The sequence below is a fragment of the Oryza brachyantha genome, chromosome 1 (genome assembly GCF_000231095.2).
Source record: "Oryza brachyantha chromosome 1, ObraRS2, whole genome shotgun sequence".
In the NCBI taxonomy this organism is placed as follows: Eukaryota; Viridiplantae; Streptophyta; class Magnoliopsida; order Poales; family Poaceae; genus Oryza; species Oryza brachyantha.
Window position 1 is genome coordinate 7,304,426 of NC_023163.2, and position 19,960 is coordinate 7,324,385.

At 43.4% G+C, this 19,960-nt stretch overlaps 4 protein-coding genes and 1 pseudogene across 4 annotated transcripts; 3 read left to right on the top strand and 2 right to left on the bottom strand.

Moving 5' to 3' along the window:
• Positions 1–1,878: 1,878 nt before the first annotated feature.
• Positions 1,879–4,756, bottom strand: LOC102707814 (protein DELETION OF SUV3 SUPPRESSOR 1(I)-like). Its single transcript, XM_006643984.3, has 3 exons — positions 4,632–4,756; positions 4,430–4,540; positions 1,879–2,177 (listed from the first exon to the last, which is right to left on the bottom strand). The coding sequence occupies exons 2-3, from the start codon at positions 4,524–4,526 to the stop codon at positions 2,044–2,046; spliced, it is 231 nt and encodes a 76-aa protein (XP_006644047.1). The 5' UTR covers positions 4,527–4,540; positions 4,632–4,756; the 3' UTR covers positions 1,879–2,043.
• Positions 4,757–6,406: 1,650 nt separating this feature from the next.
• Positions 6,407–7,316, top strand: LOC102708099 (ubiquitin-conjugating enzyme E2 20-like). The gene is made up of 2 exons (XM_006643985.3): positions 6,407–7,013; positions 7,108–7,316. The coding sequence occupies exons 1-2, from the start codon at positions 6,497–6,499 to the stop codon at positions 7,146–7,148; spliced, it is 558 nt and encodes a 185-aa protein (XP_006644048.3). The 5' UTR covers positions 6,407–6,496; the 3' UTR covers positions 7,149–7,316.
• Positions 7,317–8,233: 917 nt separating this feature from the next.
• LOC102708379 lies at positions 8,234–11,627 on the bottom strand. The gene is made up of 8 exons (XM_006643986.3): positions 11,315–11,627; positions 11,092–11,158; positions 10,897–10,954; positions 10,710–10,771; positions 9,603–9,832; positions 9,449–9,482; positions 9,241–9,369; positions 8,234–8,707 (listed from the first exon to the last, which is right to left on the bottom strand). The coding sequence occupies exons 1-8, from the start codon at positions 11,360–11,362 to the stop codon at positions 8,526–8,528; spliced, it is 810 nt and encodes a 269-aa protein (XP_006644049.1). The 5' UTR covers positions 11,363–11,627; the 3' UTR covers positions 8,234–8,525.
• Positions 11,628–14,761: 3,134 nt separating this feature from the next.
• Positions 14,762–17,049, top strand: LOC102702901 (BSD domain-containing protein 1-like). Its single transcript, XM_006645696.3, has one exon. It carries the CDS (start codon positions 14,820–14,822, stop codon positions 16,572–16,574), a length of 1,755 nt encoding a protein of 584 aa, XP_006645759.2. The 5' UTR covers positions 14,762–14,819; the 3' UTR covers positions 16,575–17,049.
• Positions 17,050–17,395: 346 nt separating this feature from the next.
• LOC107303468 lies at positions 17,396–19,106 on the top strand (annotated as a pseudogene).
• The last annotated feature ends 854 nt before the right edge of the window (positions 19,107–19,960 follow it).

The following is a 19,960-nucleotide window of genomic DNA, read 5'->3' on the forward strand; positions in this document are numbered from 1 at the left end:
TCACGAATAATAAAAAAAGAAGATACAAGCGTCGTTGCCGGAGATCGAACCCGAGTACCAGGATGACAGACGGAAAACTCACCACAGTACGACAACGAATGCTGTTACATACAAGAAGCGAATCTAGCATCCAGCGTTTTAGACTGGTTCATCCTTCAATGGCCTTCATCTCTAGCATTGTTAAAAAATTGTTGACAATTAGAGAGCGTTTTTCGTTGTCTAGAATTGGTATAAACGTTGCCTCCATCACCGGTTCCTAAGCATACATGTCTATTAGCATGGTTTTCAAATTGTTTTTCTACCGAATAAGATAAGCAAAATTGTAAAAATGCTCGACTGACCCATGCTTGTTTGAAGATTATAGCTGGCATGTAATTTTTTTTTGATTTTATATTTAAGATTGAATTTTTTTCAACACAGAAAATGGCCAGTTCGAAATTAGAGATGAAAGAAGGTTGAACTCTTGTAGTGGCCCATGTCCTCCCTCTCTCGCTCTCTCTGACAAGGCACGTAAAACGGGAGACATCAAAATAAAATAAAATAAAGAAAATGGCATTCTCATGTTGCAAAAGTATTCGCCCCATAATTCATGCCTAAGCTAAAACTTACTCTCTCTCAGTTTCTTTCAAAGCATTTAGTTGAAGACATGGAAGCAACAAGAGTATAAAATAGTTAATAAAAATAAAAGCATTTATCTGTTATATATAATTATAGTTAAACACATATTTTGGAGATCACATGGTAACAAATAATGATCCATGCCGTGCATGTAGATTTAAATGGCATGTTTTCCACTTCATGTATTGCGTATGTATTTAGTCCATCCTTGTGCAAGTCGTACTTTTTTTCATGTTCATGCTATTGTTAATGCATTTTATCTACTTTGCTGAATCTAAATTCAAAATTTATGAATGTATATATTTTCATCCCAACATATTTGGTCAAGGTATTTAGAAGTCCATGCAAATATTTATTATCAGTGCATACAATATTCAACCAATCAAATAAAAACACCTTCCCAAATTTAAAAAAAGAGAAAGTTTCCACTTTTTAAAATCACCATTAAATCAATATTTATAATTGGTACCATTAATATTTTCAACATTCACTGCACATATTTCGATAGGGATGAAATTTCAAAATTTTAGTTTTTTCTTTAAAAAGTCAGCATTGTATTGAAGTTGACACTAAATAGTTGAATTCATTAATATGAAAATTTTTGTACCATTTCCAAAAATAAAATAAAATTGTATTATTAAAGCCGTTACAACGCACGGACATTTTGCTAGTATATATATATATATATATATATATATATATATATATATACTAGCATAGAAAATGAACACTGCAAGCTGCAAGGAGACAGACAATAAGTGCATGCTTAGGCAAGTCAGAGCACGACAGTTCTAACACTATTTTCAGTATGAAATTTCTGTGGAATCTTGCAAGTGGAATCCTGTAGGTTCCATTGTTCCATGAAAAATTTCAACTATTTTCCATACAAACCTTCTACGAATGCTATAAAATTTCGCACTCCAAAAACAGGGCGCTAAACAGCTGGCGTATGGACCTCCGGAAGCGGCAAGCACAAGGCAAATGAATTCTTGCAAAATTGCAGGTAAAGCTAACTGCACCCACTAAACATCTTCTCGATGCAAACACAACCAAAAAAACCGAAAAAAAAAAGCATCATAACTCTTTGCACCACCCAACCTGAACTTGACAAGCAGGGATGACCGGATGAGGCAGCCAGGCCAAAACTGGTATCGAGTATCGACCAGCTGGGATGAGATTTTTGAGCTCGAAGCTTACCAACAACATTAGGTTCAGAAAAAGTAATGGGGCACACAAGCACATAAGTGATGGTGCGATCGCTTGGTTTAACACTTCCACAAATTAGGTTTGATTGCAGGTCTCAGCACATAAGCAAATGTACGGCAGGAACATTGCAGGTTCAGAAAGCAATGGGGCACAAAAAGGATAATACAGTGCCTGACCCAGCATAGGTGCGCTACAGGTAAACATAACTGGGGAAGTAGTTCAGCTCTTCTGGGTGTTGCATTCCTCCAGCTCTTTCCTCAGCTGAAGAGAGAAGTCATCGTTAACATCATCATCATCCCAATCGTCCTCCCATTGTTGGATGGCCTCATCACCATCCTCCTTATCATCCCATTCTACAAAATACAAGACCGAAGGAAGCAAGGGGTCAGTGCAAGCTTACAAGTCTTACATAATATGTATAACGGCGTGTGATGCAGATCCACAATTTCACCCCTAGGAACACATAATCTATAAATGAAAAAATATATATTGCAACACAGATGCGACCTCAGGCCACTTGATGACCATAAAGCATGAGAGATAATAAATCAAAATGCCAGTCACAGCTTCAAGAAAGTAGCTATTACAACCATACTTTTTAGCTACTTAAAACTCTAGAAGTTCTTCCCTTTCCCTGTGAACCAAACAGATATAAGCCAAATGACAAGATATATAGCTCAGTTTAGAGAAGCATCAAACAATAAATATACGCCAAATGATAAACCTCGTGATTTAGCCCTATATAATCTATTTGCTCATTTTGTATGATAAATTACGTATAGAACTCATATGCATAAAAGACGAATAAATAAATGACAAAGGAGTTGAAACCTCTACATTGTCTGGTGGCTACTGGCTACCGAGCCCTACATAAGGGTTTTAACAGAAGGAAAGTCATGATCTTAAGATAACAAGAAGAGCAGTTCCCAGTTCCGACTAAGCCTGCTAATGGATTTCAATCCAATCCAAATCCACTCCAATCCATCTCTTTACTAATTAGTTTAACAAACCAACCCGCACCAATTATTCTTAATTAGGATCCAATCCAAACCAATCCAACTTCAATTTTAGCCCAAACCGCATCAAACAATTTGGTTAAAATAAATCCAATCCACTCTAACAGAATGGATGTGCCCATTTGGTATGTATAAACTCAGACCTAAAATTTTAAAACTCGTGTTCACACTATAAAAATTGATCAAATTTGACTGAAATTTGGTGGGATGATTTATTTTGTATAAGAGCAACTTTGTGCAAATTTTGATCAACTTCGACATGTGGGTCTCACATATGTCTATTTTCTTATCCATTAGCTACCCAATTAAAGGATCCATTTGCCATCCATGGATCAAATCCATTTAAAACCTGAAATCACCTAACCAAATCCAGTCCATACCAATCCATTTGTTTCTATAACCCAATCCAATCCAATCCAAACCATTTGAAGTAACAATCCATTTGCACCCAACCAAAGACAATTCAAATTAAAACCCAACCCATTTAATCCATTTCCATCCAACCCATTAGCAGGCCTAGTTCCCACTCTACATTTTATCCTCTACTTAAAAGGCACTATGCACATTTGCATCAAGGTAAAACAAAAGGCAATATAGTAACTAAGCTAGAAGTCCCTCTCTTTCATGTGCTGAGTACATAGCTCTATCTTCTACCATTCAATCAACCGTGGACAAAAGATTGATATACTCTTATATTCACTAAGTCATTCTAGACCCTAATAGGCCAGGACCAAAAAGATGGTGCGTTTAGAACAGCTAGCTTGCAGGCTAGCACCCAGGAGAAACGGTAGTGGTAACAGTGCAATTGCGGGCTCCAACACTGCCACACCCATTGGCAACAGGAGACTGGAGCCATCTTGGTGCTGTGATGGCCTCCACCACAATAGTGGGAGGAGATACCATGTTCAGCTCAATAGGACCCTGGAGGAAGGGAGCAGACGCAGGCAGTGACATTCACTGGTACAAATTTGAACGATGTTTCATGAAAAGGCTTTGATAATTAGGCAGCAATTTGGCCTGTAAACTATCATTCAATGGAAATGCCATAGAACAAAAGAATGCCTTTGATTAACTGTTGCCATTTTTTCGGCCCTAAGCTTTATCGTTCTAATATGTGTATTCTTAGAACAACCATGTCAGGTAAGGAACAAGCAGGTATTGTATAAAACTAGGAAAAATCCTCTTGCTGAAATAAAATGTGCAGGCTCAATATCATCTTGAAGATGCAATCATGCACTTGGTCAGCTCCACCCAAATTGGGATTGGAGCGAGCTGCAGTGATCTGGAAAAAATGAACTAGGGAGGTGGATCTGGGTTCCAGCAGCTACACTCCTAGAATTGAATTTAGGAGTTGGAGCCCTATCAAAAAGGTCCCCAAGAATTTCATGCCAAACTAAAGCAGCGCATATACAAGCACGGGTTAATCCATCAGATCACATGGGTTCCAAACCTACTCGCGGCGAATCAGCCTCGGTTCCCCTAGAGATCGCAACAACAGCACCGCCCGCGAACCGCGAGTCGACGATGGGTGGGGGGAGGGGCAGGAGAGAGAGAGAGAGAGAGAGAGAGAGAGTCGGGAGCGCGCATACCTTGGTCGATCTCGAACTCCTCGAACTCGTCGTCGTCCTCGAGGAGGTCCATCTTGGCCGCCTCCGCCTTCGCGTCCGCCGGCGCCGGGGTCGCCATCACCGCGCGTTGCCCTGCGTAAGGCGGGCCGAGCAAATCGAGATGAGCGGCTACGCGGAGGAGGGATCGTGCGGAGGGGGGAGGAGCGGCGGCCGGCAAACCCACCTGAATCGCGTTCGCGTCGCGCGGGGAGGATGAAACCCTAGCTGGGAGGAGGAAGGAAGTGGGAGGCGGCGTTTGCTTGGCTTGTGCGGCGGAGGGGAGGACGAGTCGAAGCGGTGCCGTCAAACCGACTTCGGCGAGAGATCCGGGGCCGCGTTTTTCTTCTCTACGCGTAATATGTTTTTATTATGTTCTCATTTGAGATAATGCTAAATTTGCTGCTGAGTCGAATCATTACGCTAAAATAATTATCATAAATCATATAAAAATACCGTTACAACTCTCATGTGAATGGTACCTTGCAAAATAAAATAAGCAATTGGAAGTTTACAAATACCTTGTTTTTTTAAAAAACTTTACTGTCGTCAAGAAAATATAAGGAGATAATAATTTTAGGTACTTGATAAAGTATATGAAGATATTAAAATTATACATAAAAAATCTGGTATATCTAGTTAGCCAAGTTTTATAATAGAAAATAGTCCCTCCATTCAAAAATATATAAGTATTTTTAGAATTTAAACTTTTTACCATAATATAAGCATTTCAATAAGTTCGAAGCCAATCATATACGTAGAAAGTGAATATAATTAATTCAAAATCTAAAAATTAATCACTGAAGTGAGTAAAAGGATTTTTTTAAACATTTCTCAATCTATACTAAATAACATATAAATATTTATATTTTAAAACGGAGTTAATAGGTTACCTCCGATACTTCTCGATGGTAAAAAATCTCTTGTTTTTTCTTTTTTGAAGGGCGGTCTTCTCAAACACAGATGGATAAGAAAGTAGCAATTTTATTCAGTACGTGCATGTTCGTTATTTTCTGTTGTCACAAATAATCATATATGGTTCAATTTGCTTGGAGATAAGTTCTTTATTTATTTAAGTTAGAAAGGTTGTAATATTTCAACTCTTCGTAAGAATTCTAAAATCATTATTATAAGATGTTTCGGTTCTATCTAAATTTATCTATATATCAATAAATATTGCACACTACTTTAAGTAGTGATCTCATAATCCAACTATGATAGATCATTTTTTAACCAGTAGCTTCAGTGCGATGTATCCTCGGGTAGGATCTACGTTATCAACTCTTTCCATGCATGTTTCTCCCTCCCCTCTCTTTCGCTTACTCCTTATGTGCCATTTCCTCTCCTCTTTCGATGATAACAGCGGCCTCGATCCGATGACAACGGTGGAAAGACGGGCTCGACGACATGAAGCTCCAGCGACTACGAGATAAATCTCCACCGCTATCACTTACTCCTATAGGCCCACGCAAGAGCACGAGGAACAGAGCCTCGATCTCTACAGCGTGAACCCTAGCTATGCACTTGCTCTACCCTCTGTGAGGCTCTTCGTGTGCCCTGCAGAAGACATGCGCGATCCTCAAGCCACTCACCTTACCCTCTCGCTCCTCCACAGCGATCAACGAACGTAACATGGTGAGACCACTCGTCACGTCTACCACACTCTGCTATCCTTAAAAACCATCAAATCAGCATCAATATCAACGGACCCCGCCTCATAACTTGTCCCAATCGGCCTGCCAAGAAACTCCCTGGCGTGGCCAGTGGGCGGAGCGGGCCGCGGGCCCCACCTCCCCCTAGTCTAAACGCGGCCCCCGCAAGAGAGCAAGAAAAAAAAAACTAGCCGTTGGACTTCGCCGCGCCGCGCCGGAAAGCTGCCCGATCCAACGCGGCCAACGGCAACGGTCACCACCAATCCAATCCCCTCTCCCCTTTATATACCCCCACCCACCGCGCCTCCTCCTCCTCCTCCTCCTCTCTCTCTCCTCTCCGGCTTCTCCCATCTCCTCCCTATCGCTCTCCACCGGCACACGATCTCGATTGATCCAGGAGATGGCGAGGGGCGAGAACACCGACGCGCACGGCACCGGCAACGTGCCCCCTGCGGCGGCGGCGGCGGGGGCCGCGGCGGGAGGGAAGCAGGCGGGGGCGGGAGCGAAGGGGGCGGAGGGGCAGTCGGTGGTGCGGCGGCTGCAGTCGGAGCTGATGGCGCTGATGATGGGAGGGGACCCGGGGGTGTCAGCGTTCCCGGAGGGGGACAACATCTTCCAGTGGGTGGGCACCATCGCCGGCTCCGCCGCCACCGCCTACGAGGGCACATCCTACCGCCTCTCCCTCGCCTTCCCCTCCGACTACCCCTACAAGCCCCCCAAGGTGCGCTTCGAGACCCCCTGCTTCCACCCCAACGTCGACGCCCACGGCAACATCTGCCTCGACATCCTACAGGACAAGTGGTCCTCCGCCTACGACGTCCGCACCATCCTCCTCTCCATCCAGAGCCTCCTCGGCGAGCCCAACAACGACTCCCCTCTCAACACCCAGGCCGCCGCCCTCTGGCCCAACCAGCAAGGTACTACTGCCACCCCCCGCGTTCTCTGGATCGGGTTTCGCCAGTTTGTTTCTTGGTTCTGATCAGTTGCTGCTTTGCTTCTCTCTGTGCTCAGAGTTCAGGAAGATGGTGGAGAAGCTCTACAAGCCCGCGTAGATCGCGCTGATGCCGCGGCCTTCCGTTGAATCGGTGGATTCCTTCCGCCTCCTTGGGCTTGAATGCGATTGATGTTGCGTGTCGACTCGAACTTGGCGAGTCTTGACTGAAATTGTTCGATCTGTAATTGTTCTTGACTGTTGAATCATTCGTTTGTTTCTTCCTCTCTCTCTCATCCTGTTTCGATGTAACAGTGCTAGCCGTTTCCAAGATGGGCATACATTACTGAGATTTATGAGAAACAAATTCAAACGGATTGAAGTAAAAAAACACCCTTCTCTTCTATCCAGTGGTTGCATCACCGGCTGACAACGGGATTTCAAGCCCTGTCGGTATCACGGTTCTGGACAAAATTTTACTGAATTTGATCAAATTTAATGTTTGATATTTGCATTTGCAGAAAATCGTTCCAAATTTCAATCCGGAAATTAATTTCAACCCATATTGAAATGTCGAAAAAGCATAAAAAAACAATCAGCTTTCATCAGCTTTGTCGAAAAAGCCTACGTATGCAGTTCGTTCTTCAGAATATCCGTACTGCAGATTAAACTGAAATAAAAAGGGAACCACATTTTGGCTCTCTAATTGCTCCCACCTGCTCTTTCGACGTAATTATAACAAATTTTGACAACGTTTCAGACAGGTAAATACAATTAGCAAATGCTTTGCAGAACAGCAAAACGGTGTTCACGCTTAGCTCAAAAAACTTGCAAAGTGCTCCCTCGGTTCCAGTAGCAACTGTACTAGATATGACATATACTAGTGCTAAAAACTTATACTTAAATTCATAGTGCTACGATATATTACATCTAATAATAGCTTAGAATGGATGAAGTGTTATTCAGCACGGTTATTAATCCAATTATTGTCATTGTAACATGCCCAAGCCATTTCCCACAAGCACCCATTCAAAACTCAAAAGGACCTGCTTGGGGAACTTTCAGCAGCAACAGCTTCTCACATAATTTTTAGAAGTTAGGAACTCTCCTAAACAATAATCAGCTTCCAAGAATCTATATTTGTAGAATCCAGAAAATGAAGTTGGAAAACAAAAAATTTCCAGAATCTGATAGGTTGGTCTCACCAACCGCTTCTCATATTCTTAAACCTCCAAACAGGACCGGATTAGGATAGTACATTGGACAGCCATGTCAAGATTATTCGTTTTAGAACTATCAAAGTTCAAATTACTATAATACATAGACATACAGCAACTTAACACCCAGAATCACTTGTTTATTGCTATGTTAAAAGCAGGAACACCGAACGGCAAACGAAAGCTTCATTGCAGCTCTAAAACTAGTCGGTTTCAGTCAGCTCTCCAGCAAAGTTCAGTACATAAACTAAACTATGTTCAAACAAGGCCTCCGGTTGAGCTTAGCCTTGCCTGAGGATGCGCGAAATGCGCTGAAAAAACACAGGGCACATGGTTGTGCTGAATTTTATCTCTTGTTTCATCCAGCCCATAGCTATCCGGTCCAGGGTGCCCAATGAGGAGTACTGATATGACCATTCACCACCACCGGGTTGGTCTACCCATGTGAGAGTGAAATTGTAACCTACAACAGTTTGAACAGTTCAGTTAGAAATGTAATTGGTTCCTTACACGTGATATGATAACCAATCAAATATTCTAACAGTATGGTAACCGAATCAAAGTTATAAATCCTGAACTGAAAACATTGGTGACATGATCCTCAGGTTCTGTACACATCACTACACACTGTGCTGATATACATGTTCAGCTAAAAATGGCTGGGCTTCAATGAGATGTGTACCCTCTCAAAAAAGAGAGAGCAAGAGATGCGTGCCATTCTTGATAAAGATATTAAAGCATTAGAATATGCATTCACACAACACTTTTGGTGGTTCAAAGAACTGTTTTTTTTTCAGGTTGAAGAAGCCAGTACTTTGAATAACTGTTTGTTTGAACACTGCTTGGCAACATGTAGGGGGCTATATGCAAAATCAAATGAATGTGAAAGAGAAAAGAACACAAGTTAAACATAAAGAATAATGACTATGATGTGATATTCCAGCACTATGATGTGACAAAAACAATAGCACGAATGAAATTTGATGTTCCAATTACCACTAGCTTCATGAGAGACAGAAAGTGAAAACCCTTCTGTTTTGTTCTGCACTGAAAATTTCATGCCAACTATTGATTCAGTCAGCATATGAAACATACAGGTACTAGAGCTTTCTTCTGTCGCACTCCCTGCAAACAACATACTTCTAAGTTGAAACAATTTACAGGCATGGAGCAAAGCAATAACTGCCTGTATATTAACACTAACCTGAGATGCCCATATGTCTTGTACAGCAATCAAGCTACAAAATCAATCCAAATCATAAACTGAGATTAGAATAGAGCTCAAAATACTCATTTGCTCTGCATACTTGTACATTACTAATATGTACTACTTAGTTCAACTGTTATGAAAAACTTACATATCTTCCTTCCTCCTGAAAGCCATTACGAGGAACACTAGTTTTTTCAATGGAGCGCATATTTTTCTTCCTGCTGTTTGACTTTGCTGTCTTCATTGTAGGTGAAATTGGAGTTTGATTCCCTAGAATCGTTTCAGTTGTTGTGGCAGGGGACCCACTAGCTGCATGATGGTCGTTCTTCTCAGCCAGGACACACTGAAGGTTCAATATTTCACTATTAAGCTCCTTTGCTGCATGTTTGTAAACAAAATTGAATCTAAGTCAACTTCATTAACACCAACTTAATATGCACAGAATTCGGACCATCTACAAAGTACATACTTCATAATATGGAGGAAAAGAACCTACGAAGACTCAATTGACACCATTAGGGCTGAAAATAAGTCAGTAACCAAAACATGCCACAACTAACTAATATCATACTACTAATATCCCTTCCCAGGTCTCCATGCAAAGCCAGCTGCATCTTAGCAAGAAGGTAAAATACCACTTGTCTCATCAACAGCAAGCACATCACAGCTCCCATGATCAGTCGTTGAAATCCCAGTGTCATCCTTCTAGACCTGACAACAATGTATGCCGATAGCATTCACTGTTTTTGTTCAACTTGCTTAACCAATACCTCAGGTTGAGTCTGCATCTTGCTAATCTACTTTCAATCTAAATTTCACATTTAAAGGGGATCAAAACTTCAGGTGGCTACTTTCTAGAATGGTAACTGACCAAGTAAGATATAAATAGAATCACTCACACAGTTACAAAACAGTATTTTTAAATTTGTGCAAATAAGTTTTTTCTTGCACTACTGGGAAAGGATTGGTTAGGTCATGAGTCATGACTACAACGCTGCTTATTTACAAGCATTAAATAAGTCACATGTGTGAGTTGCCTTCAATGCAGATCATAATTGAAGATAAAGTGTTGATTTAAGAGGTATCTATATGTGTCAACCAAATAGTACTTTCAAGTTTCAACCGGAAGAGATTATTTCCATCCACTTCCAAAAATGAAGATCAGTACTTCTACCTCTATATAAGCATGGTTTATACTTGCACTACACTACCAACCATTTTTCTTAGAATTATTAACTATTGAAAGAATTCTTACTCTTCCGAGTTTCATCAAGTAAAAGCGTCTTGGCCTCCACAAGCTGCTGCTCCTTTTGGGTCCTGCCATCAACAAATTAACAAAAGAACAGAAATCAACAGGTCAGGCGTAATTTCCTCCATACAGCAAACCCCAAATCAGCATGAACGCGTAACAGCCCTATCCCCGCAGGAGCATTCAATCTTACAGCTGGGCTATGAGGCGCTCGTTCTCGCTCTGGAGCTCGCTGATCCAATCTTTCAGGGCTGCATCATCCGAAAACAACAACACGGGCAAAATCACAACCTGACGGAAATTCCAAGAGACGCAACATATCCCCAAGTCTTGAACCGTTCCCATAAAAAAAAAAAAGAAACCCCGACGAAATTCGCCTCGCGTTTACCCTGGTGGAGCTCCTTCATGTCCGCGTCCCGCTTCTGCTCCAGCCCCTCGTCGAGCAGCTTCCGCTTCTGCAAACAACGAAGCGGCGGGCGCAAAAAAAAAAAAAAAAAAAAAAAAAGAGAGAGAGAGAGAGAGAGAGAGAGAGAGAGAGGGTTAAGAAATTGTATCCACAGGTAGGGAAGAGACGACGCGTCGGGACTCGGGCGGAACGGGGCGGGAGGTACCTTGAGGGCGTTGTACTTGTCGTAGAGCTTGGCGTTGAGCGGCTCCATCGGCGTGGGCGAGAGGGGAGGGGGGGCTAGATTCTGGAAGCTTCTAGAGCCGGGGGAAGTGTGCGTAGGATGGAGCGGGCGAGTAACAAGAGGGCAGTTTGGGGGAAGTTTCGAAACCTGCAGGTCGGTTCGATGGCCTGTTCTGTCGCCCTGGCTGGTGGCGGCGGTGTCGTCGTCGGCGGCGGCGGCGGCGGCGACGGAAGGAACCGAGCGGAGGGGGAGCCAAAGGTGGGAGAGTGAGGGCGAGATTTTGGAGAAATTTTTGAAACCCGCGGGCTCGATCGACTCGACTCTACTGGTGTGTTGGTGTGAGCGGCTCGACCAAACCGGTCACGGTTCACTTGATTTGGGTTGGGGTCCCCCGCTGTTTGATGTGCGCTTAGAGTATCCCTAACAGCTCATTTATATTTAATTATCTATGTTTTTATTTGGATGATCATCTAAAACACTTTCATCCTTTATATTCCTTTGTACTTTAGCAGATCATCTATATATATATATATGACATCCTCTATGTCTATTTGGAGGATTTGAGAGAGAACATCTAAATATAGAGTTTCTCTCTTCTAATATGGATGATATCCAAAAATAGATGATGAGATAGTTGTTCTGCTGAAGCTTAATTTTTACTCTTCATTCTCTATTTCTAGGGTGGAGGATGAGATAGATGAGCTGTTGGAGATGCTCTTAACTTTTTGCCACTCTTAAGATTAGATGATACTTCCTCTGTCTCATATTATATGGGATTTTGACTATTTACTTGTCTTATTCAAAAATTTACTGCAAATATAAAAATTTATAAGTAATACTTAAACTACTTTTAATAATAAACAAAATAAATAATATTTTCAAATTTTTTTAAATAAGACGAGTGGTCAAATATTACAAATAGAAAGTCAAAATCTCATATTATATGGGATAGAGGGAGTAACAAATTTATCACTCGCTCTTATGATAGATGACCCTCATTTATTACCCTGTGGATCCTCGGCCCTGACTAGGGACCTGTGGGGAATGCGACTTGGCGACGAGCCGACGACAGCAAGGTTCTTGGCCGGCAGACGAGCATTGGTCGACAGCGATAGGCGGGCGATGATTGCGGGTCGTGGTGCAGAGCAACCGATAGGATTGGCAGTTTCCTAAACGGGGTCGTGCTAGGGAAGACCCCGGGACAGGGATTAGAATTCACCAGCGAGGATCTGAATTCTTTATTAGCCCCTTCAAAAGCCAGTCCATTGCAAAAAAAGGTTCAACAAGGCCACTATCACATGAGTATATATATAATACAAACCCTACTACAACAACTCAGCCCCCACCCTAGCCGCCGATGCGTCGCCATCGTGTCAGTCGATTGTCCTCGTCATCGCCCCATAGCACCATTGCCGAGCTTGTCGTCGCGCTACCCAACTATCCTTGTCGTTGACTCTGCCTCGGCCGGCCTCGTCGTCGATTCCGCTCGGCCGCGCCGGCCACCGCCGCCGCCTTCTACTTGCGGGGTCCTGTTCAGGGTCAGGGGATGATTCAGCCCTAATTCCAGCCTTGAGACTGGGGCCAGGAGAGGAAGTTAGGGGCGGGGATGGGGCCGTTCTTAGCCAACCCGTTCGTTACCAACCTTAGCAACTGAGCAATCAATGGCACTGGCGGGCGATGGTGACGGTATATAGGAGGATAAGAGATGGGGCGTGGTGGTGGGGGATGAGAGGAGGTGTGGCGGCAAACACAGAGCTCAGGCGACGCGGGCGACGACGATGAACAGGATGGATGTGTTCGTTTAATTGATTATTTCTCAGTTTTTGCACGCACGTTTTCTAAATAGTTAAATGATATATTTTTTATAAAATATTTCTATATAAAATTTCATCGTCTCACCTTTGTAGAATAGATTTTCAATTTTATAGTAGTTAATTTTATCATTTATACTAAATAACTATCAAAATACCAAATAATATATTATCTTTCATGGACTAAAAGAACAATCTAAGTATAAGAGAAGATCATAATAACAATTTAAGTCTATCACTTAGATTGTGTTCTTTTATGGATGAAAAATGAAAAACAAAAGATTATCTAATTGTTGAAAGCTATTTAATGGTGTAAATGATGAAATTAGTTAATAAATAGTTGAATCTACTTTAGGAATATCATATAATAAACTCTTATATTATATATATATATATATATACTTTTTACAAAACATATACCGTTTAACGGTTAAAAAGGTGTGCGCGTAAAAACCGAGAAATAATATACATCTTAGGACCAAAAAGAACACATCCTTATGCAGGAGATTACAACAATAAAAGCTAAAGTCTATCACTTAGGGAGATGACTATGAACAAACCTATAAACATCCTTAACGGAACAACCAAGCCAGAGGTTAAAGGTTACTCCGAATAGGTTATATGATATACTAGAAGTCAGGTTAGTGTTAAAATAACTTTAGTTTGGAACATGATATTTTACCGGATTGAAACAATCACGATGTAAAAGTCATGAATTTTAGATTTTATATGTCTAACGGTGCAAAATGCACTCCTATATTCTCTTTCCAATGAAAAATCACACCAAATATTTCAAATTTACCCACTCATCTCATCCACTAGGGTAGACAAAATCCGAGTGGATCCATACCTGCTAGGGTAGGCAAAGCTCCATACTAGGGATGGTAATAGGTAAATACCATAAGATATTGTTATCTTATACCCATACCCACTAGTAAAAATTTATACCATTAAAACACCCATACCTGTCACGGGTAAGAAAATTTTCCCATATCCATACCCGCTTGGGTAAACCTTACCCGTCGGATCACCCATATACCCGCAAAAGTTCAAAACAATCTAAATATCACAGTTTCCATATAGTATATTACATAGACACTAGATACTTAGGACATCACATATTCATATAGTGTGGTGAAAAAGATATGGATTGTTTAAATACCTATGGTTTTGGTTAATTAGGCTAGGATAATTTGATATTAGACCATGACATGCATTTAAATTTGCGGGTATTTATTACCCATGGGTAAACGGGTGTGGGGATTATAAGAACGTTTTCATACCCGCGTACCCATCGGGTAAAAGTAATTGTCCAATTACTTACCTACGAATAATATATTTAACTCATATCCATACCCTAACAGAGTAAATAACCATCGGATCTCGGGTCCTATTGCCATCTCTACTCCATACAAACGGAGTCCACCTTCGCGTCCAGATCGCATTGCACCAAACCGACCATCCACTACTACTCACCGCTGGTTGAGTCCCCCACCTTTTCACTGAACCTGGGGCCCATCCAACGTGGCCCCCACACTTCATTGTCGCGGGCGGAGCGGCTCCCCCCGATTTATCCCCCCGACGGCCACGCACGCCACCACCTCTTCCAGTCCCGCCGCCGCAGCCTCCACTCCTAGATCCAAATTCCAAATCCGAGCTCCGATTCGCACGCGCCGATGAATTTCTTCAGCTCCGTCTTCTCCGCCGCCGCCGGCGAGCGTGAGGGAGAGCGGGGAGAGGAGGGCGGGGAGGAAGCGGCGGGGGAGCACGGGGAGGGGGCGGAGTCCGGCGGCGGGTGGAGCTTCGGTGGGCTGATCAAGACGCTGGCGGAGGAGATTGAGGGGCAGCGGGATGCGCAGGAGGGCGAGGGGGAGGAGGATGGCGGAGAGGCGGCGGGTGGGGAGGGAGAGGGAGAGGGAGAGGGGGAGGGGGAGGCGGCGGAGGAGGGTGACGGAGGCGGCGGCGGGTGGATCTTCGGTGGGTTGATCAAGACGTTGGCGGAGGAGATAGAGGAGCAGCGGAGGGTGAATAGCCAGCTGGAAGCTGAGGAGGCGGAGGCGGCAGCGGCGGCGGAAGGGGAGGAAGGGGAAGGCGCTGATTCCGGCGCCGCCTGGAGGGGCTTCGGGGGCCTGATCAAGACGTTGGCGGAGGACATACAGGAGCAGCGGATGGTGAACAGCCAGCTAGCCGAGGCGGAGGATGCGGCTGCGGCTGCGGCTGCGGCGGAAGGGGAGGAAGGGGAAGGCGCTGATTCCGGCAGCGCCTGGGGGAGCATCGGGGGTCTGATCCAGACGTTCGCGTCGCGGTCGGAGTCGGTGCTCGAGGGCTACCGCCGCGACATCCAGGACCTCGGCTCGGGCCTCCGCCTCGAGACGGCCTCCCTCCGTGCCGCGGCCGTGCGGGCCGCCGCGGCGTTTCCCGGTGCGCTCGAGGCCGGCGCCTCCGCTGCCTCCGACAGGCTCGAGTCCGTCGGCCAGGCCGTCGACGACCTCGGTGCGGCCGCCGCCGTCCTCCTCTCGCACGCCAACGAGGCCCTCCGATCCGCGGACGCAGAAGGCGAAGATGGTGGCGTGGACGGCTCCTCCCACCCCTCCGAGTCTGCCTCCGGCGCCTCATGGCGCGCGTCGCTGCCGTCCAAGAAGTACACCCGTTTCGAGGCGCAGGTGCTGGCGCTGCGCGCCGATCCTGCCACCTTCACTGAGGAGCCAGAGGATGCAGATGGGTTCGCTAAGTGGCAAGACGCATTCAGAATCGACGAGAGAAAAGAAGAGATTGAGGGTGTGCTCCGGGAGAGCCCCGGGCTAGAGAGCTTTGTGGAGAGGCTTGTGCCATCGGTGGTAGAGTATGACATGTTCTGGTGCCGGTATTTTTTTGCTGTTGATAAGCTCCGGCAAGCGGAGGATGTCCGCACAAAACTTGTGACCAGGGCAATGTCTAAGGAGGATGAGGAAGAGCTCAGCTGGGATGTGGATGATGATGAGGACGATGGCAATGCTGATCATGAAGAAGGTGCCAACACCATGATAAATAAAGAAGAGCGAATTGAGGAGCGTGCTAGCCACAAGTTACAAGATGAACAACAACGAGTCGCAGATGTTTCAGATAACAAGGAGATGACTCTGGCAGCTGGGAATGATGATAATGGTGAATCTAAGGAGAAAACAGCGATAACAAAGTCGAGCAATGACATGGACAGAGAAGAGAAGATCGACGCTGGTAACTCACCTAAGGAGAGTGAATTCTCAGTGGTGTCTCATCCATCTGCACAGGAGGAAGAGCTTAGCTGGGAGGAGATTGAGGATGTTGGTGATGAAGATGAGAAGAAAGGAGCTGGTCCACGGTCGAGCCCTCCTAGAAAAGTTGAGGATGTTCGGAAGCGATTTAGTTCTGTAGAAGATGAGGAGGAGCTGAGTTGGGATGTTGATGATTGAAAAGACTTTCTGTTGCTAAATTTAGCGGTTTGAAAGCCTTCAACTTAAAAGATGCTACCACAGTTTTTTTCCACTTTGGTCTCAATTGGGATTCCAATGGCGCTAACTAATATCTTTCATATTATTTGGCATATGATGTGAATATTGGGTGGTCATTGGTCGCTCAAATTCAATTGGGCTGCTTGTTTGATTACTGCCCTTGTAAGATCTTTTAATAGAATGATAGTGTTCTTTCTGTTAGATTGCAATTTGTTTTCACATAGTGCCTACACTTCTTTTGAAGGACAACCTAGTGCCTCTTTCTTGTTAGTCGAATATGTAATAGATATTTGATTTATTAAGATACTCCCCATGAATCAACTCATGCATTGCCATAATATTTTTCATAAGGAACTGGAGTCTGGACATGAACAGCCTGACTCATCAACTGCCTGAAGGCACCGGGAAGTATGGTCAATAAAGTCAACACTTCCGCTGACATCCGCTGTCTTCCTCTAGGCTTGTTTTCTTCTCTTCAATTTGACCTAAGTTGCTCCAGCTCACTTCTCTTCAATTTGACTTGCTGATATGGTTGTGTCTTCCTCTTGATTGTGAAATTATACCCATTAGAGTGAGCTGCATGATGATATATGCATGTTGTATCACTCTATGGTTGTAGCTGCATTTCATTTTATTTTTAAATAATTATCCTGATTTGGAAGATCTCTATTTTTTTAACCTATATGCCTCTTAAAATGTAAGATATCCTTATTTTCTGCAAAGTCAACATTTAAACTTTTGACTAATAATTGAGCTAGCTAACAATATATATGCTTTGCACCATGCATGTAGTACCATTATATTTGTACTTAAAATGGGATATATGGGGCAGTGAAATTACTAACAAGGGAGCTTCTGTTCTTAATGCATTTACATCTTTGAGCTTCTTAAATCTTTCTTGGACCCGTGTGGCATGTTTGCCAATTCTTCCTACCGTGAGGTCTCTAAATATGAGTAACTGCACAATTTCATTCTATTTGCAATGGGATACCAAAGTTCTTATTCATCTGGAAAAAAATGTAATCTCCGGAGCATCATTTGGCAACATTGCTGAAGTTTTTTCAAGCATCTTACCAAGTTTGTTGACATACTTGGACATGTCCAGTTGCTCTTTAAGCAACTTGTATTGCTTGGAAAATATGAAGAATCTAGAGCATTTGGACCTCAGCTACAACAGAATAACTAATGATGTAATCGAATATATTGCAGATATTGGAATGAACCTAAAATTTTTGAGCCTTAGTAATACCGAAGTAATTTCTCAAGCACTATGTGTTCTGGCAGGAACAGCTCCAAGTCTGACAACCCTTTCTTTAGCTCATACAAAAATTGATGATTCTGCTTTATTATACATAAGCATGATGCCTTCACTCAGAATTTTAAACGTAAGTCACACGTGTATCAAAGGTTAAGATTCTCTTGCCCAACATCTAATATTTCTCTGTATAATACCAATTCACCTTATCTTGGAGTAACACATTTGTATCATATGACAGGTTTCATGATCGAAAACTCAGAAAATATTATCTATGTCTGCACTTGAAGAACTTAAATACCTGGAAAGCCTGAATTTGGATGATACACAGCTGACAGATAATGTTATAGCTCCCTTAGCATCCCTTAGAGCACTGAAATACTTGTTCCTAAAAGTGATTTCCTGTCTGATCCTGCCTTGCATGCACTGTCTTCTGCCTCAAATTTGGTACATCCTGGGTTCTGTGGGAATATATTGTCCAGCTCTGGGCTTCTAAAGTTTGTTCCCCCTGCCATGCTTCGTGTGTTGGATTTAAGTGGCTGCTGGATCTTAACAGGAGATGGAATTTCAGCATTTTGTAGGTATCAGTGTATCACCCTTTGATTGAATTGAGACATGAACTTATACCGGAACTTGAGAAAAATTGTGGTGGTACCTCCCAACTTGGGAAGTCTAGGCAACCTCAACAGGTAAAATCAAAAGTAGCAAAAGCAAAACTTGCTGATATCTGCTTTGTAGGTGAATAATTTTCTCTGAATTTCTCTTTCAGTTAGGAATACATATCAGATTAAGACGTGCAATTAAGAATATATTGACAGAAAGTTTGCATTTTCATGACAGATGAAAGAATAAAGTACAGCAAGGAAGAATTGATGGAGTTGCAACACCTAGCTAAATCAAATTCGTTGGATGTATGCTGTGCAGCTTCCATCAGAACTGCAAAGATCAATCTAACCGGCCGGTAGAAAATATGAATGGAAGAATGTCTCCGTCAGGTCGTCCGTCTAATCATGAGCTATTTCCACCTGGTCAATAGCTCAAAACATGGATCTAATTATTGATGCTTTGGGATCCGTGGTGCTGTTTCAAGTTAGACAATCTTCAACCCTTTGTATGAAGTTGGTTCGGGTCCATTGGTTTAATCAAATGGATTAAAATCAGTACCTGTCGAATTTCTAGCCTTTTTTTTGTTCTAGTTACTTTCTTTTTTATTATTTACATGACTGTCTGTATTTCCCAGTTTGTTATCTAAAATATAAATCATACAAAAACTCTTCATATACTAAATTATCTCTTGACGTTTTTATTGTATCTATACCATACTAAAAATACTTTAGTGGTGATGGCAGTAAATCTGTCGCCACCACTAGAGTCAATGACACATGGGCCACACAACCGTTTGGGCCAAAACCAAAAAACAATGCAATGAGAGGAGAGCAGGGCTGAGCAACCCTTCATCGCCGAAGGAGGACAACGACGCTGGCCGTCGTGCCACTAGGTTGCTGTAGGAGGGCAGCGATGTCGGCCGTCGTGTCGCCAGGTTGTTGTCCCGAGTTACCGCCGCGCCAACAACTGTTGACTGTCCCATTGTTGCCGCGCTCGCTGCCCTAGGTTACCCACCAATGACAGCCCCGCCACCAATCGCCTCGGGTTGCCCCACCGCCGCACCTACCATGTCCGCCACCGCCTGCTCCAGCACGAGGAGGGGAGTGAGAGGCCCCATCGACGACCACCCTGCTCTGCCGCTAGTCATCCCTCCTCGCCGCCGCCATCGCCGTTGCTGCTAGCACAACACCGGCCGTCCCTCCTTATGCCGTGCGCCCATACTAGCCACTCCGCCGTCAAATCGTGAGAGGGGGAGGGAATGAGTGAGGGGCTTTTGGGCTTTCTTTTAAGTTTTAAGGTCACATAGGCTTTTATTTTTGCTGGGTTTTAAAGTTTATAATGCCTCCTCTTTTTATTTGTACTCTGCTTTTTAATATGATATTTTTAAAATGTAAAATTCCATTACAACCTAGGAGCAATTTGGTAGTGTTTAATATTTATTTAAAATGTTTTACATTAGACATGCATGAAGGATTGGTTTATTACG

Coding starts and splice junctions, on each gene's coding strand:
- LOC102707814 (XM_006643984.3), bottom strand. CDS start 4,526: ATGGCGACCCCGGCGCCGGCGGACGCGAAGGCGGAGGCGGCCAAGATG. Junction 2,178..4,429: donor GGAGTTCGAGATCGACCAAG/GTATGCGCGCTC, acceptor TGTATTTTGTAG/AATGGGATGATAAGGAGGAT.
- LOC102708099 (XM_006643985.3), top strand. CDS start 6,497: ATGGCGAGGGGCGAGAACACCGACGCGCACGGCACCGGCAACGTGCCC. Junction 7,014..7,107: donor CCTCTGGCCCAACCAGCAAG/GTACTACTGCCA, acceptor CTCTGTGCTCAG/AGTTCAGGAAGATGGTGGAG.
- LOC102708379 (XM_006643986.3), bottom strand. CDS start 11,362: ATGGAGCCGCTCAACGCCAAGCTCTACGACAAGTACAACGCCCTCAAG. Junction 11,159..11,314: donor ACAAGTACAACGCCCTCAAG/GTACCTCCCGCC, acceptor CGTTGTTTGCAG/AAGCGGAAGCTGCTCGACGA. Junction 9,483..9,602: donor TTCAGGAGGAAGGAAGATAT/GTAAGTTTTTCA, acceptor TTGATTTTGTAG/CTTGATTGCTGTACAAGACA.
- LOC102702901 (XM_006645696.3), top strand. CDS start 14,820: ATGAATTTCTTCAGCTCCGTCTTCTCCGCCGCCGCCGGCGAGCGTGAG.